Source organism: Calonectris borealis, chromosome 15 (assembly GCF_964195595.1).
Source record: "Calonectris borealis chromosome 15, bCalBor7.hap1.2, whole genome shotgun sequence".
Classification (NCBI taxonomy): Eukaryota; Metazoa; Chordata; class Aves; order Procellariiformes; family Procellariidae; genus Calonectris; species Calonectris borealis.
In genome coordinates this window covers 18,088,310-18,106,133 of record NC_134326.1, presented here as the reverse complement: position 1 = coordinate 18,106,133, position 17,824 = coordinate 18,088,310, and the positions used below count along the sequence as shown (strand labels likewise).

The window sequence follows — 17,824 nt, the reverse complement described above, 5'->3', positions numbered from 1 at the left end:
CCCAAAGCCCACAGATCTTTGGAAACTGTCAGCTGTGCTGAGAGCAGAGCTGGTTTCCCAAGTGGACGGAGCCCTTGGACATCGCTCTGTTTCGTGCTTCAGCTCCATTTTCCAGGCCGGTGTCTGCGCATGGCTATTTCTAAGGACAAGTTTGCAGCAGCTGCCTCTGGGCTGAGACTGGGCCTTTTGCCTCTTGCTTTTAGGTCTGTCCTTTATTTACTTATTTCTGTTTGTGAAAGGAGAGACCTTAAAAGCTGAAGCATGCGCAGTTGCATCTTCGGTTCCGCTCTCGCTGTTCCTGGCGATGCTGGGCACACGGTGGGTCGTGCATCTGCACTGTGCCCTGCGAGGCTGTGGCTGATTCTGTGGGTGGAGGTGGTGGTCGGGGCTGGGAGAGGAGTGGGGTCGTGCCAGCGCACCCGCCAGACTCCAGCTCCATGGGCGCCTGCTCCCCAGTCCCTCGTTCCTGCTCCAAGGCCCGGAGAAGAGAACCTGTTCATTATTTTGCTCCTTCCCCAATGCCTATGACTTGGGCAATGAAGTTGTTCTGTTTTAGACAGAGCCACAGGAGAGCCTGGAGCTCCCCTCCGCCCCGAGGGGGTGTGGAGGAGCAGGGGGGGCAGTGGATGTGGGCTGCGGGGGCCAGAGCACGCCATGTGCCCCACTGCTCCCGGGGCAGCATAAGCCTGGCTGTAGCTGGGACTGGTTTTGCTCCTCTGTACAGCGGGAACAATAGACCCCTCCGGAGTGTTCCCGGCTGGGGCGGTTTGCAAACATTATCCCTTTGCAGGGGAGCGCCTCGGGCAGCTGGACAGGCTGCCACATGGCTCCCTGCTGGCAAAAGGAGCCGGCCGTGGGGAGGGCAACTTTTAAAATTAATTTCCTCTTGCCTCGGAGCATCTTCATTATAACTCAGTATTAAAATATCCCAACCCTGTAATCATCAGCTGCTGCACTGTGTTTCATGTGGTCTCTTCCCATTTCACGGCTTCCCCTGCACCCTGAGGTGCGGGTGCTGCAGACACGGCCGTGTTGCCCTTCTTGCGCAGGGCAGGAGCCCTGCTCCGGCGTGCCGTGCCAGCCACCGCGCCGGTGGGGCTGCTCGCCTGCGGTCTCGTGGCTTGTATGATCCTGGCATGAAACGCTGCCTATGCTGGGGCAGCTCTATCCGGGCTGCAGTCTATCAGTGATGACCGGCACGGGGGTCAGAGCGTGGAGCAGCCCAGGGGTTCGTGGCCGCACTGCCGGGCATTTCGGGGTCTGCCTGGAGCAGGCACCAAGCGACAGGCGATGCTGCAGGAGGAGACCCATCGCTCGTGGGTCACAAAGGACACTGTGCGTGGTATCAGCCCCTCGTGAACGTGCCTCGGGCTGTGGCTACAGCCGGATATTAGTGGGTTTGAAGCGGGGGCATTCCCTGAATACCGGGACAGGGAGTTCGGCAGCTTAGGAGCAGTCTTGTGCCAGCAGTAGGCCAGGCTGGGGAGGACCGGGCGCAGGTAGCCTCTGCTGAACCCCTGGGAGAAGCCCTGCAGGGAGCTCTCTCAGGTCTGTCTTCCTGGGTCTGTTCTGGGTCCCTAATTATGTTTCCTGGAAAAATGGTGATGTCAGGGAACAGGGTGGTCAGCCAAGGTGTCATCAAGAACAGCACAGAGAGCACAGAAAAGTGGCTATCTCCAGGAACTCGTTCAGAATTCATTTTCTATTGAGTCATCAGTGGATTTTAAAAATTGCAGGAGAAATGTCTGTGCTGGCAGGGACTGAGCAGGGATTTCCTCCAGCAGAGGACAGCAGTGCACGCGGATCCTGCCGGATCACTGCTCGGTGTGTGGAAATCCAGTACAACTTGGATGCAGATGCCTGGATGGGAGAATGGTTTTGTTGTTGCTTTGTTATATAATAAACATTTTAAGACATGTTTGCTCCCGTTAAGAGTTCTTGTGTGCAGAATGCTGCCAAAAATGCAGCCTGGAGTGAAAATTGACAGCCAGGTCTATGATGCATTGTTCAGCAATGGAAAATAAAGCTGACTTTGCCCAAAAGTTGTGGTCCAACACTCCCTGCCTGCCAGAAGCATGGGTCGTGGGACGCCTAATGCAGAAATTTAATCATGTGCATTCAGAAAGTAAGGCTCCTCGTGAAAGATTTTGGACTAAACATGGTCGCAAGGGTGAAAAGACAAGTCCTCATGTCAGATATGTAAATACGTATTTCTATTTTTGGTTGATATTGCCAAATTCCCCCAGGTTTGAACATGTTCATTGAAAGTGCAGTGGGTGCTGGGACAGGCACACGGTTGGTTGATTGTTCTCGGCCTTATCTGTGATTTTGTCTCTTCTCAGGGAGAAGACGAAGCTGTTATTCTCAAATCTTGCACTCGGCGGAAAACTGACTCAATCGAGAAGAGGTTTTGCTTTGATGTGGAAGCTGTCGATCGGTGAGTGCCAAGGGGCGTCACAGCCTGGGCGTACCTGCAGCCCGGGTCACCGAAAGGACGCACATGCCGGGGGTTACGCTAGCCGTGCGTGGGGAAAGGTTGCACTCATCTGTACTTGGCTTTCCTGGGTAGTTCTTATGCAGTTTCCGTGTTTCTCTTGTCCTTTAGTCATACTCTCCATGAATGGAAAGCATTAGTCCATGGAAACGCACTCTCCCTGGTGCTTCTAGCCAGGTGCTCTCAGTATATTGAGTTAGTCCTTCGGTTTACAAGGTGCCGAGTTTACTCAAGTCTCTCAGACTTTAATGGCGTTTTAGCACTTCTGCAGTCTCTGGCCATGTAAGGTAAATGGTTGCAAGTATGGAAAGGACGTTCTGTGGGTGTTTTGGCAGGGATATGATGCCTCTTTCCACCATTGGATATATGTTGGAATAACTTCAGCTTTTGTGCTGGAGAGTGGCTGTTGCTGGTCTGCTATGGATGGGTGATAATGGAAGTCCGGCTTGCACCTCCAGCCACTTTACATTCACTTCTTTTTCCTGAAGGAGTAAAATGCTTTCTGATATGATTTATCGCCTAGCAGCTGAACCAGATGTATGTGTGGATTCAATCTATAGCGCCTAGGAATGAGAGCCTGTTATCATATCTAATTAGCATCACACACGGCTTACATATATAAACAGGAAAACCAGGCTGGGGTTGCTATTCCAAGCAGTATTAGTCACTGCCTCATATCTTCCTGGCTGCAGGAAGTTTACATGGTTTACAAAAGCTCGCTCCAAAGTCACTGAATGTCTGTGCCCTCCCAGTTGTGCGCCTGTTCATGTTCCAGCTGTCTTCCCCTCCGCTGGCCACTGCGGGAATGCCCAGGAAAACTTGGGAAAACCCGAGTTCATCAAAATCCGAGGTGTTGAATAACTCTGGAATACCCCGCGGTACCTTTCCCTGCCCAGCCTGTGCTTCCGCAGCGTTTCGGTGCCAGCCCCTCTTGCTGCCAGCCCAGGGCAGGGAGGGGTTGGGGTGATGGAGCTCTGCCTGTGTTGGCTCAGGGATAAGATAACCCCGGGGCTGCCTCCCGCTCTCTGTAGCTGCGCTTTCTGCCAGAAAGCTGCAGTGTTTCTGCTGACTTGGGGATTTTTTTTCCTGTGCCCTGAGGATATTTTTTTTAAATGTGAAAATCAAAATAAAACTGGGAGGAGGAGAAGTCAGCCACCACAATAGTTTTCTTCTGCAGCGTGTTCAGAGGCAGCTTAACCTTCTCTTGATGTCTGGAGCCTGCTAGGCATGGGATCAAGAGCTACTCCAGAAATATGCCTGCTAAATGTAAATAATGGCAGGGGAGCGGCCAAGGCGGGGAAACCTGAGAAATTGCTCATTTCATGTACACGTTCCTGCTGCAAGAGATTGCCTCTGCCCGAGAGGACACCGAGAGCAGAAAACATGAAATAAAAGGCTGGTTTTCCCCCAGGAAAACAGGCAACTCTGCATATTTTTGGTATCAGAATTTGTCATTAGTTGTCTAAAATAATGATTATTTCCAAAATAGTTAAGCTAAGAGGAAGAAGAGGCAACAGGTTTTGCCATGGCCAAGAGAGTGTGATGTGCCCACCCTGTCTCCCCCTCCCTGGGATAGTCATGCTGAGCGTTGGGAGATCTGGGCACCATCAGAGCTTCAGGTGACGCTGTCGATGGCCAGGGTTCACTGGAGATCACCTTCACCTCGGCCGGCACTTGCGATTTGGCCTGTTTTACAAAGCGGTGTGTATCGAGGAATAGTTTCCTTGCCAGCCCAGGATTATCGGGGATTGGCAGCGTGTGGGTGCCACCCTGCAGCCGTCCTGCCAGAGCCTGGCCCGGCTTCGCCACGTGGCCCTGGGGACGCGGGTGATCTGGAGCTCCTTGTGCAGAGGTACTTGGTCACAGCTGGAGGTGCTGGGGCTCACCCGGGCACCGTGGGCAGGAGAACCGTGCCTGCTGCTCGGGAGGTCAGCCAGGCTTGGGCAGCTGGAAGGTAACGCCTTCAGGTGCATTGCTTTCCGTTTTGTGCTGGAGGAGATCACCTCTGGCTTAAGGACGCCAGCATGGGCAAAAACTTCAGCCCACACTCTCCACCCAGTCCACTGACCACAAATGATAGGATATTTTTGACCAAAGGCTAGCTGGAGCGGTGTCTGTGTCTGTTTTCACAGAATGGAGAAGGCTGATTTGTGTAGTGGGCTTTTTGTTTTGGGCTGGTTTTTTTGGTGGTTTTTTTTTTTTTGCCTTTTGTTTTGTGCTTTTTTTATTGTCTCTACTAATAGAGAAGTTAGAAACTTGATGTCTTGTTCTTCAGCCCCGTGCAGGAAGTCTGGATATGATTAAGGCAAACATCCCCAAGATGCTTCTCTGTCTCACATATGTACTGTGTTTTGACTTACAGCAGTTTTCCCCTTTCTTTTCTGTATGCAACTTCTAAATGAAAATTAGACTTGTAAGCAATGTCCAGCAAGAGTCAAGTATCGTGTAACTGATAGGTGCATGCAGTCACTTTTTGTTAAGCCAGCCCAGGAGAACACTGTGATACTGAGAAAACTGCGTGCATTTGTGGTGTTCAGAGGTAAGGGTGAATAATGCCACCGGAGCGTGCTTCTCCTGAAGTTTCAAACTGCCTTTCAAAAGGTTAGCTTGGAAACAGGCGGATTAAGAGAGCAGGAGGATTTTTCTGTACACATCACTTACTTCCTATGGACAATTAAGTTGGATTGTCCCTTCCGAAGTACATGTGGAATGAGAATACGCTGGGCTGCATGTGTGCCCTCCTCGGCAAGGACAAGGGGCATTGCTGCACTGCTGTGGGTTTCGGCAGATTTCAGTTTGTGCACCCCCTCTGTACCTTTCCAGATACACATCCCCTTGGCGTTCGGTCAGCTTTTCTGGGCTGTGGGCCCCTCCGGAGCAGCGCCATGCACGAGGGATCCACAGGCTCTGGGATCTGTGCAATGCTCAAAGCCCGTTGATGTCTCCAGCGGTGCTGGATAGGTGACATGTCGCTGCCTCCCAGCGTTTGTGTCCCAAATGTCTCTTACTGCTGCCACAGATTACACTTAAATAACCTTGCAAAGGCACCTGCAAGCCGGCGTCCCCCGTCGGGCTCTGCAGCGGGGGCAGGTAGCCCGTACTCCGCTGCGGTGTTGCTCTGTGGTTTTCAGAGAGTTACTTGTGTGCCTCAGTGCCATGGGGACAATGGGAAGTCCGCTTCCTTCCCAGGCACTTCTAAAGAGTATTCAATCACTTTTTTTAAGTTGACTGCGCACAAACTGGCTTAGTTACTGGTTTACTAGGGCCTGACAAGTTGTGTCCGTCCTACTAACTGGGGTAGGAGGATGAGGCAGCGCCGGGGTTATCCCTCTGTCCCCTGCTGGAGCTGGCAGTATAAAACCTGTAGTAATTACAGTTTGCTTATATATCAAATCCCGTGCTAACAGCCACACACACATGTAAGTACATACGAGGAAATTTCACTTTCTACTCAAGTATTTTTATCTACTATCACCGAAAAATCTGCGTAGCTCTTCAAGCTCTGTCCATGCCAACTTGCACGGTGTTGTAGGATGCAGTCAGTCTTGTGGTGCTGACACAGACGCAGGAGCGAGGGGACCTGCTGAAGCTCCTGGTTTGCCGTCCAGCCTAGAGGTGGCAGCCTCGGCTGGTTCTTCCCGGGTTATGTTCATCGGCACAGAAATGGGCTTGTTGTCAGCGTTGCATTTTGGGAAACTGGTATACATGCAACATGGGGTGCAGGCTTGGAGCTTTTTAAATAACACTCGGAGAAGCTGTTGCTTGTTAGGGGGAGGGGAGGAAATTTGTTTTTTCTCCTATAAAGATGATTCAGCACTACTGAGCTGAAAATCTTGAGCCTGATCTGTCGTTACAACATTGCTTCCTTTTCCTATTGTCTGATAAGGATACACCGAAGTTCCCAATGCCGAAGACTGAAAAGCTGTGGTACAGGTGTTTGTGAGAGGTCTAAGAAATCCCTGACACTGCATTTGCAAATAGTTCTCAGTTTCAATGTGGGAAGTTAGGAGTATTTGATTGCTTTGTTACAGCAAAGTTAGCCCCAGAATGGTGTTCTAGTGTCTGGCTGAAATACATTCCCAGTGTGATGGATACTGTGTTTTACTCTTAATGCCCTTTTTTTCTAACTAAACTTATTTGTAGTCTCTGTGCATTAAATCAGCTTTGTAAACAAGGTAAACAGGGATGACAGCCAGTGTCTTACAAAATGACCCATAGGAGGAGGAGTATCTCGTTTGGCTGATGACAAAGGCTTTGCAATTTAGGATAATGTAGGTCATTGCTCTGGGCCACAAGCTAAATACCAATTGGCTTTTATGGGAAGAGAGGGTATTCAAAATTTGGGGGTTTTGCTCTCTTAGTCATTCATAAAGGCAGTAAACCCTGCACGTAATGCCATTCCCTGGGCTACTGCCTGCGTGCCCCCAAGGTGGCTGGCACCACGCTCCGTCGGGCTGTGCAATGGTTGGCATCGGGGTGGGTGAGCTGCAATGCACCTGCCCGAGCATTTCCCTGACCAGATGGTTTTCAGCAGGTAGGTTGTTGGCCTTGCTCTGGGTGCGGACTTTATGGATCCGTGTATTTCTTTCTGAGTGCCACCCTGACCGTGGCGAGGCATGCTCCCCACTTCCCAGCGCCGGGGCTGGCTGTGCCGGGGCCGGGCGGCCGGCGGCCACCCCACCTCTGCTGGTGTTCCCCGCGGCCGGCTGGCGGCTCTCGCCGGTGCTTTGGACAGCACGTGCAAGACACCTTGTACTTGTTCCTCTGCGGGTGTCGCCTTTCCAGTGACCTTTTAAACAAAGCGATTCATGGGATTTTCACAGGCAGGCTGGCAGCGAGCAGACGAAGCTCGTTCCCCCCTTGGTGGCCACGGAGACCCACACCGGCCCCTGCCCCTGCAGAGCGTGCTGGCGGCGGTTGTACTGGTGGTGCTTTAAGCTTTACACAGGCAAGTGAGAGTTTCTGAATCCAGAACCAAAGTCCCCCCCCTTATTTATACCTTTTCTCATCTTTGTTTTGGGGCCACAGCTGGCTGCTGGTGCCTGGACCAGCGCTCCACGACCATGGGGTCCCGTCTGGGGCACCAGCAGCGCGTGGGTACACCGCTCTGCTCAGAGTGGGACTGCGGACTTCTCCGTGCACTCAACTCCGCTCAGGGCTCGAAACCCTGATATTAAACTGCTCTCACGTTTTTTCATTCAGCAGTTCAGATCGTCTCGGTATGATAAGCTGCTACAAGAGTTGGAAGTTCTTATCTGTTTCTATTGCTTTCATTATTTGTTTGTTTTTCTGGAAGAAGGAAAAGCTATTGGACTATATCATTTTCTCTGCGTGCCTAGTCATAGCTCCTTAAACCCAGGCTGTTTTTCACTAAAGCTGAGATACTGAGAAAATTCAAATTTCCTGTGTAATCTCGTATGGAGAAATCTCTTTGGTTTTTAGATTGTAGTATATTGAAAATATACTTTCTTGTGAAGTGTTTACCATGTTCTACTCTGGTCTCATGCATCCACATCCACTCAGTTTAGAAATTGATTCCTGCTGATGGCAAAATGTCCCTTTCCCCCCTTGCATTCCAGAAGAAGGCAAAGGGTTTTGGTGCCTGGAGGTTGAAATGTATGATGCAGCATCTAGTAATGAATCAGCAGGTCCTTTATCTTGTTTGCCACAACAGTTCACGTTTGTGTACTTTAGATGTCAGATCCAGGAGGGCGTCCTGCTGTCCCAATGCGATGGTCTCGGGGCTGGCTTGGGTGGGCAGACCCACCAGGGTAAAGGAGGCTCCTCCAGCGTGTGTCTGTGAGTGCCACATCAGGCTTTGGGAGGGGATGCGAGCTACCCAACAGCAAAATCTAGCTAAGCTCCAGTATTCAGGATCATTTGTATGTTAGGTGAGGGAACGAAGATAGAGATGTTTTGTTTATCTTTTGGGAAAGGAAGCCAGGGAAGGGCCTTCCCTGTCTCAGGCTCTACACTGAATAATTGAGATATCTGTAATCTAATGAGCACGCTTTTGGAAACAGTTGATTTTCAAGGAAACCCTGTGAAAATGAGGCTGGCTGCAGACAGCGAGTCGAACACGGCTGCATGTTGATAGCATTAGTAGGATGCTGTTTCAGCGCCAGCCATCCTACCTAACTAAGCACGTGGTACCCCGTGGGCATCGTCCAAATAAATAATGAATGTGGGGGACGCATTTTAAATGCATCACAACCAGGAAGACAGTTCTGCTCAGGAAAGTGGTGCAATGGATGCCTTGGCAAATGAGCACTGTGGGAGGAAATGCAGAGCTATTTGCAATGTAAATAGGTTTTTAATTCAGTTTCTCAGCCCCTCCCCTCATGCTGTTAAGTAAGTTTGACTTTGAAGTGAAGCCCGAAGAGTTGTTATCTGCTCAAAGGCAGAACAAACAATTTCATGTTATCACCTTTTTGCCCTGTGCGTGAGGGAACCTGGCACGCCAGATACCAGTATTGTCTCCCTAGGACCTCGTCGCTTTGCTGTGAGTCCAGTGTTGAGTTTAACACAAATGAACAATTTAAATGTCTTTGTTTTAATGTCTTGGCTAAAGAGACGGAAATCCCAATATTTCCTTTTTCCGTGTTTCCCTAGTTGAGCTAGAGCCCTTCCAGGGCTTTCTGCCTGGGATATCTGTGCCTTCAGCAGCAGCTTGCCTTGAACTCAGACTTAAGCTGAGACCTGTGGTCACCCAAGGAAAAGCCTGTTCCTGCCGTGGGGGAAGGATTTGCTGTAGCCAGTGCCAGTGCAGCTCCTCAGCTTCTAGGGATGACTCTTGAATCGCCTTGTCTCTGCACAACAAAGATCTTTGTTCAGTGTTTTGAAAATATTTGGTGTTGGATGTTGAACGTTTTCTTTCTCAAATGGGGCAATGGTTAAGTGGTTTCCTCTTTCCTTCGAAATGAGTAAACTTCCAAACCACTAAGCTGGTGAGTATTGACTGACTCACCAATGGGATTAGCGGAGATGAAACACATTATGTCTGGTTTTCTTGGACCTGGGCTTGTTGCAAGCTTGAACGCATGGCTTCTGCTGGTGAAACAGTGCTAAGCTGCTGTGTGTATGCGGAAAGCCAACTGTTGGGTTGGTTGGATGGGGAGTGGAGTTAGGGAGAAGGGTTAATCCTTTGTTCCTTGCCCATACGTACCACAGAAGCGGCAGAAGATGTGCCAAACCCACTGCTATGAGAGCACCTGTTAATGTTTTCTCTTCTAACAGAAGATTGGCTCTTATCAAGGACCAAACATCTTTTGCAGAGTGTTGTTGCAGCTCATGTTCTTCTGCTGAATCACTTTTGGGAAGTGGAAGTTAGAAATTACCTGTCTTCCCAGGCCTTATCAGTCTTTGAGGATTTACTACTGAAAAGAGCCTACGTGCTCTGCTGAACGTGGTCTGTAGGTGGTTGGCAGCTTCCGAGGTTAAATTGCTCTTTCCTGCCTTGTGCCACGGCAGCCCGGTGCCCTGCGAGCGGTGATCCTGGCTCTCCGCTGCCTTTCTGGAGCCGCTGCGCTTTGCCATGGGTGGGAAGAGCAGCGTCAGAGGTTGTCTGCTGTTGTACTTTTGATGGATGAAACCCCACGAGCATTGCTGCAGAGAGAGCACCAATAACCATCCCGAGCACGCCGAGCTGTGCAACGCTCTGGCCATACCTCCATCTCTCCCGTCGGCAGGGCTTCTGCCCGCTCTCCTGCTGCAGAAATAGCTGCCGTGCTCTGCTAATGCGTCTGAAAATAGCCTGGGAGGAAGCAGAATGACTAGACCAAACAAACAGAATAGATCTCTCACCGAGACCGGGGCCTCTGCCTGGGGGCAGCCCGGTCCCGCTGCGGGGTTTCCTGGCAGCGGCAGCGGGGCAAGATGCGACCTCCCCTTCGGAGGCTGGAGACCCGTGCCCAAAGGCGCGCGGCTGAGGAGGCATAGGGCTAACTAGGCTTTTTGGGGTCTGGATCTGCTGGCTGCAAGGTGAACTGGGACGTTCAAGATGGAAAGCCTGACAGCTTGCAGCCAAGGGAGATGCAGTAAATCGTCAGCCCATGACACAACCCTGAGACTACGGCGTTTGGCTTTGACCCTCTGCAGCACGTTCCTCTCTTGTGCAAACACACAACCACACCTGAAGTTGTGCAAATACTCTCCACCATGTTAAATCCATCCTGACCTTGGTGGTCATGCCTATCAGAGCTAGATAATTAAGTTTTAACTCCTTGTATGGAAGGGGCAGTCCAGGAGTAGGCGTAGGGTCCACTTGGGAATGGTGGAGGTGGCATTGGCCCTAGGGCGAGGGCTGGACTGGTGTTGTCCCCTGGACCCCATGCTTTGTTTGCAGGCACTTGGGCCTGTTCTTTCCCCTTCTCATTAAAATAAATAGGCAAACACAGAGTTATTTTTTGGAGGCTGGATTTACAGTGCAGCTCACGGACTGTTGTGTGAGTAACGGCGGGAGGTGGCAGGGCCAGCCGGTGCAGGAGCGAGCACCCTGGGCACCCCGGCACTCCTCGCAGCGCTCCCCCCGCAAGGCTGCTGGCAGGGGCACGCGGACCAGGATGGCATCGCTGCTATTACTGGGTATAACATCAGCGTATGGACGCGGTCAGGGAAATGGCGCAGCCACGCTGGCACGAACGTGTCAGGGATGAAATTCTTCACACAGCAGAAGGTCCCCCCGCCGCGAGCCGGTTCTTGGAGGGGTGGTGGGACGTGGCGGGCTGGGATGCCTGGGCCTCCCGCTCGCTTGGTTGCCTTCCTTGCCGTCTCCTGCCGTTGCATGGATGTGCTTAGCCCAAGCGCAGGTGAGCTTTCTGGCTGAAAGCCACAGGAAGAATTTGGCATCCTGCTCTCTTAAACTAAAACCACTGAAAATGTGTGTATATGTGGAGATATCCTCTGTCATTTGCTGGTCCTGGTTAGGACCTGCAGGGACATCCCTGGAGAGGTCAGGCTGGGCTCAGCCCCGTGCTGCTGGGACTTGGCTAGGAAGAAGGTTGTCCTCTTTCTCTCTTTCCCTCGGGAAATTTATCTTTGTCATCTTTGTTTTCCATCCTGCAGTTTATTTACCGCGTTTCCTTTATCTCTGCAGGCCCGGCGTGATCACCATGCAGGCACTTTCAGAAGAGGACCGAAGGCTGTGGATGGAGGCAATGGATGGCCGGGAACCGGTGAGCAGAAATATTACCAAAAAAGCATTGGAGAAAAATGTGGAGAGCTTTTTGTAGCCTGGGGCAGATTGTTTGCTGCGAAGCAGGCTGTCACGCAGCGTCTGCCAGCCGGTGCGAGAGCTGTATCCGTGGGGCAGCTCGCGCCTTCTGCCAAGAGAATTGTTTAATCCCTTGGTTAAATATTTGAGGTAATACTGTATCTCCTGTGCTTGGATTGCTTGAAGGTGCGGTGGAAAGGAGGAGGGTAGGCTTGGCCAGCACAAACACGCTGCTGTGCTGTGCTGAAAGGAAAACATGGCAAAAAGAGCAGTGGAAGAAAATACGCTGTAGATTTCCAGGGCTTTTTGAGTCCTGCAACTCATCTGGCAGCTGTTTCTGGGTCTTGTAGAGAATTGCAGATTTTGTGTGAGCAGAGGAGTGAAGCCCCCGTTCCCCGTACTCAGCGATAGCCTCCTCGCTGCTGTGTTTGCTCCTGCCGTGCCAAAGCTGCACAGGCTTCCTCACCTCTGGAAGGGATTATGGAGATTTTCAGAAAACTCATAGTTGGTTTTTTTTATTTTTTAATGCGTATGCAAACTTTACTGCCAAGCTCGAAGAGCTTCGGCTGGTTCTGACTGGGTTCCCTCGGAGGAGTGCCGGTGCGGGCGCTGTGCGTCGGCGGCGCGGTCCTGCCCGGTTTCGGCGTGGCGGCCATCCAGCAGTGAACGGCAAGCACAGCACTGCCAAGCAGCCTTTGTACGCAGAGTGAGACTAGACTGTGGGCCTCTGTGCCTCGGCGTGGCCAAAAGCGTAGCAGGATACGAAGAGAAACTTTGCGGATAGCGAGAGCAGCCAGGGCTGTTACGGGACAGCCCGTACATTTTTGGAGTAGGTGTCTGTGCTTCTGGGCTTGAGTCAGGCTCTGGCAGTCGGAGGAGAATCCATGCGGGGAGCAGGGTGTCCCGTCCCAGCACAGCCCTCCTGCCACAGACGGGTACTGATTTGAGCAGTTCCCCCCCAAATCCACCAAAAGGTCCTTGTTTGTCAGAAAAAGCCAAGTGAGATGTGGATACATGCAGGCTGTTGAGTGAATGCTGGAAAGCACATGCTGGGCTTAGTGAAGCAACTTGCTTCTGAAACATGCAGCGGTTCGGAGGTCTGGAAGGCTGTGTGTGTGTGAGGGTCCTGCTGTGTATTTCAGGTAAAGCATTTCATTGTGGATTACAGCAAGGTCTCAGCTTGGAATCATAGATCCATTGGGTAATTCAGGTGGGACGGGACCTCAGGAAGTTTCTAGTCCAACCTTCTGCTCCCAGCAGATTACTCAGGGCATTATCCGGTTGGGTGCTGAAAACATCTGAGGAAGGTGACTGCTCAGCCTTCTTGGGCTCCAGCTTTGCTGCTTGGCCATCCTCCTGGAGGAGAGTTTCTCCTGATACCCAGTCTGAACCTCTCCTGTTTCAATTTACACCTATTCTCTCTTGTTCTCCCACCATGCACCACTGCCAGGAGCCTGGCTCTGTTTTTCTGATGCCTTCCTCGTAGGAAGGGTGCTGTCAGGTCCCCACAAAGCTTTTCCTTCTCCAAGCTGAATAAACCCTGCTCCCTAACGGGGCATGTGCTGTGTAGCTTGGACCTACCTCTGATGGTCATCACAGCTCTCTGCCACATTGGTTTCCTCCCTGCAGCAAAATTGTGCTTCTGGGACAAAAATGCTCATTTACACCTGCAGACATACTGTTCCCAAGAACAGGCATTGTGGGATGTGCAAGCACAGAGGCAAGAAAGGACTGAATGTGTGTTGTGTGTGCAGGACAGCCTCTGCTCCCTTTTTCTATCGTGTTGAAAAGGACCCTCATTTGGGAGAGCCAGCCTTCTCCTCCACCTTGGCTCTTGACCCGGGTGGCCCTGCCCTGGGGCAGCTTTAGTGGGAAGACACTCGGGTGTAAGACATACCAACCTCTCCAGTTCCAGCGTGCAAGCTGTCTTGTTCCCTCTTAAATTAACCCCTACCTTGATTCTGGTGGCGCCTGGAGACAGGATAATATTTTCAATTTCTTCAGAAACAAAATGTGCATTCTTGCTCCTAGTCCGAATCAAGCCTTGTCCTCCTTCAGCCTGCTCACCTACTTCCCACTGCCTCACCTCCACTGAGAACTGTTGTTGCAAGGATGCGAAATCCAGTCACCTGCAACGGGAGCTGCATGAATACGTTCATCCAGTTGCATTTTGACCTGCTGAGTTACCAGGATTTGGCACAACAGCAGAGCCAGTCTGTTAGGATCGGGTTGCAGAAGTGCAGCCAGAGATTTTGCGTGCTTGTAAAGTGCTATACATGCAAAAGGTGCTATGAAGTAACCAGTGCAGGAGTGCCTGGATTATCCTGTTTCAGAATCTGGTTATGGGAACTCCTTCAAAAACACATAGGTCTTCGTGCTGCCGCCTGCGTGCTTCTATTCTTCCCTATCATGCCCATCAGCTTAGGGTAGCTTGCTCATCCAGCACATCAAGGATTGTTGCTGCGCATTAATGCAATACCTCATGGCACTTAAATGCTAATGGCGTTTAAACCTGGCCTTCCAGGTGTGGTCTGGGAGCCATGGGAATGAAGCCTGTATGGAAATGGATCCAAGAGGCATTTTACTGGCGAAGATGGTGCGTGTTGACAGACGAGGTAGCTCCTTGTCCTCAGTTATCCTCCTCGATCCATCAAAAGTGGAGTTGTTGGTCTGTTCTGTTTGGGTTCTTATCTTGCAACACCAGGGTGTGGGATGTTACCTACTCCGCAGAGATTTCCTTGAGCAAGAGACAAGGATTTAACCTTTGGACTCCTAGAAATATCCATTCTGTTCTTTGACTATATTTTCATAAGCAAAAAACCCCTACTGGAAAGCATGTTTTTCTTTGATTAGAATATTGAGTGTGGGAAAGATTGGCACAGTGGGGACAGTAATTCCATGTGCAAATTCAGGCTGTGGATAGATTAAAGTGGACTGGAGTTTGCTTCTTAATTATAATTAAAAAACTGAAACCAAATGTTGTATTACATTTTAGTAAGATCTAAACATAGAATGTGTGCTGCATTAGCCAAGACATTTGTCACAACTTGAAAAGATTTATTATATATCTTACAGTCAAAGCAGTCTCCAGATAGCTATCATCAGTCTGTTAACTCTTACCACTTGTTATTAATTTGGCTAAAAACCCTCTGTTGACTTTGGGTTTTCTCTTATGTTACAGAGGTTGGAAGTAGGAGAAAATACTATTTTCTGTAACAGAGCAGTTGCATTCATTTTTGTTAGGTTATTCAGGATAAGTTTCCTATGGTTTTTCTCCTCTGGTGATGCAGTTTGCAAATGTATATGGTGGAGACCAGAGCGATTCTGAAACTTCATTGGAGCCTAAGTTAAGAGTAAAAGCTGTGTTGGCTCATAGCGGCGGCTGTGGTAGGCTGCAGGATTGAGAGGTGCAAATTAGGCTGTTTGCTTTGTGGCAAAGAACTGAATAAGATAAGCATTTTAGTAAGGTTGTGGCTTTGCTTGCCAAGTCTGCAGTGAGCATGCCAGCCAAAAGAGAGATGTTGGTGTCAGCGGTTCCTGCTATTACCTTCCGAGCAGGTTGGTATCTTAGAAATCATTCTCACATCAGTGAGGGCAGAAGTGGGATACTGGGTTTGAAGTGTTTGGCACATGAAAACATTTCTGCAGAAAAGTGAGCCTCGCAATGTGAGGGTATGTAGAGGGTTAAGGATATGAAACCTGTTAGATCATATCCCTGTTGAGCTGTATTAATCCATTGTCCATAACCTTGAGTGGGGATGGAGAATTTAGTGTTAAATGGCAAATGCAACAGGCTGTGATCCTGTCAGAGGAAGTAAGACATGGATGGATCTGAGCAGTGCTGTTCTGGCACTCGCATCATGTTGCCCTTTGCTCGATTTGTTTTGTTTTTCTTTTTTGTTCTTTAAAGCAATACAAGCCAGCATTTCATATTGTTGGTTTTGTTAGCGCTGTACAGCCGAGTGCATCACGAGCTGGGGACGAGCAGTCGGTCTCATGCCCTTGCAGGTGGACTCTGAAATGGAGACATATCAGCAGTGCTTTCTTGCTTTCTCCTTTCTTTCTCTGCTCCCCTTACACTCTCTTCAGTCCTTTATCATAATCTGCAAGTTCGCAAAGGCAAGAACAAAGTACAAAGTCCTTGTATGCTTTGGGAGGCTTGAGGCTGGTCACTGAATGGAAAGGCAGCACTGCAGAGACTGGTGGGTTTTGTCCTGGGACCTCCCAGGGGTCGGACCTGTTGTACTGGAAGGGGCCTGTTCCTCTTGGCACTTGATGACCCAAGGACTAAGTCACTCAAGCTCCATCCTCCAGAAAGCAAATAAGGTTTCTGCTCCCATGCTGGAAGGCTATTTCAGGACCTCACCGCTGTGTTGTCTAGAAACCTCCCCAGGGTTTCCCACCCACCCAGGTTTAGTCGTGTCCACTTTGTGTCTGCTCCTCCATGTGAGGACACTGGGCTGCACGGCCATCGACCCGCGTGAAGCTGAGGGCCGTGAGGGACAATCGAGTGGTAGCTGCCGTGTCTGGGTTTTGTGCTGGGTGCTGAGACACCGTGTTCACGTTCCCAACCAGGGGCTGGGCCTGGCTGGAAATGGGATGCTGTTTGTCAGTGCTGGGAACTCGTGAAGTTCAGAAGTAGTTACAGCTGAATTAATGGACGCCCGGAGGGCAAGATCCACAATGATCTTTGAGATATTATGGAGACACTTAAACTCTCTTAGGCCTTCCCTAGGTGCCGAAGGTCTGCAGGCACCAGCAGCCCTTTGCTGAAAGCGTTCTTCTGCCTAGATGTGCCACTCCTTTGCTTGGGCAAGGAGCATCCTGCACCCACTCCTGGCCGCCACTTCAGCAGCACGCTTTATCCATCTTGTCCTTAATTTTTCTTCCTCCATCTGAGCCCAAACCAAACTCTTTCTTAGCCTTCAGTCAAGACCTGGCTCCCACCTGTAGCTATAGATCATGGCTTGGAGTTTACGGTGGGTCAGTTGTTTATTAACCTAATGAAATTAGGCGCCAGGTGAGGTCAGCGTGTCTGAGTGCCTGTGTACCTGCACAAGCGCCCGGAGCCTTTCCTTGGCGGCAGGGGGTCTGATACTGCCCGATTGTGCAGGGTGCTGAGAGCTCTTGCTTGCAGCCAGCAGGAGCTCGGGGCGATCAGACATATCATGGTGGGCGTGAAGGACTCGATTTCGTTTCTGCAGCCGCCTCCAGGCTCCCGGCCATGACTCAGCTCAGCAGAGCCCAGCTCCTCCTCAGCTCTGTGGCTGTGAGGGCCACCCTGACCCTCGCTGGGGCTGTGGCGGCCACCCTGGCACTGGGTGACCGGGCGACGTTGCATCTTGGGTGTTTGGTGTCTGTGTTGGGAGCAGAGGTCGGGCTCGTCATGCTCGTCCCCCAGCGCCGTGGGCGTGCGGGCAGCACAAAATGGAGCAGGGCGGCGTGGGGGGGAGGCTGTACGGCCGCTCTCCACTAGATGGCAAGCTGAGACCAGCCCGCTCATTGCACTTGTGCCCCAGCGGGGCTCGGGCAGCCCCCTGCGCCCCCAGGGGCTCTGCGGGGTGTCTGGGACTGCCCTCGCCCACCCCCCTGGTTTTGGGGGAGCGATGTGCCCCCCAGAGAGGGGCTGCCCGTGCCTGTCGCCCGGCTCCCGCGCTCAGCCAGCGCCGTTTCTGCTGCACGGGGTGGGGAGAGCACTCACTTCCCAGTTTTGTCCCCAAAACCCAGCACAGCCCAAAATTAGAGCCACTTCCCTCCCCTGTTCCTCTGTCTTCCTTCTGCTGCCCCAAAAGGAGCAACTGATAATTTTGGGGGCAGGCAGTGTTTAATCACGGTAAACTGAGGGGAGGTGAGTGCAGACCTTCAAAACTTGTAAGGTCTCTCAGCTTCTTCCTCCCCCCCTCCCCAGCCATGGGGGTCCTTCCCCCCTCCCTCCATGGCCTCCAGGCCCGCCATGAGACTGGGCAGTTCTGCTGCGAGGCAGGGTGTTTTCATGGTGACCACAGCCGCCATCTCCTGTCACTCCTGGGCCTGGGGGGTCCTGGGGGCCCTTCCTAAGGTCCCTGCGGTGGATGCCGGGGTGCCCTGCTGTGGTGGGGCCTGCGCCCTCCTCAGAGCTG

The 17,824-nt window shown here is 51.4% G+C and overlaps 1 protein-coding gene across 8 annotated transcripts in view; it reads left to right on the top strand.

The window, feature by feature from the left end:
- Positions 1 to 17,824, top strand: part of ARHGAP26 (Rho GTPase activating protein 26) — a 153,400-nt gene that overhangs the window by 32,233 nt on the left and 103,343 nt on the right. For all 8 annotated transcript variants that reach the window (XR_012675994.1, XM_075164469.1, XM_075164470.1 and 5 more), the window contains exons 10-11: positions 2,343 to 2,437; positions 11,589 to 11,667. Coding sequence is in view for 7 of the 8 variants with exons in the window: in XM_075164469.1 (XP_075020570.1) it covers positions 2,343 to 2,437; positions 11,589 to 11,667 (174 nt within the window). In the remaining variant the exon portion in view is untranslated. The remainder of the gene's footprint in view (positions 1 to 2,342; positions 2,438 to 11,588; positions 11,668 to 17,824) is intronic.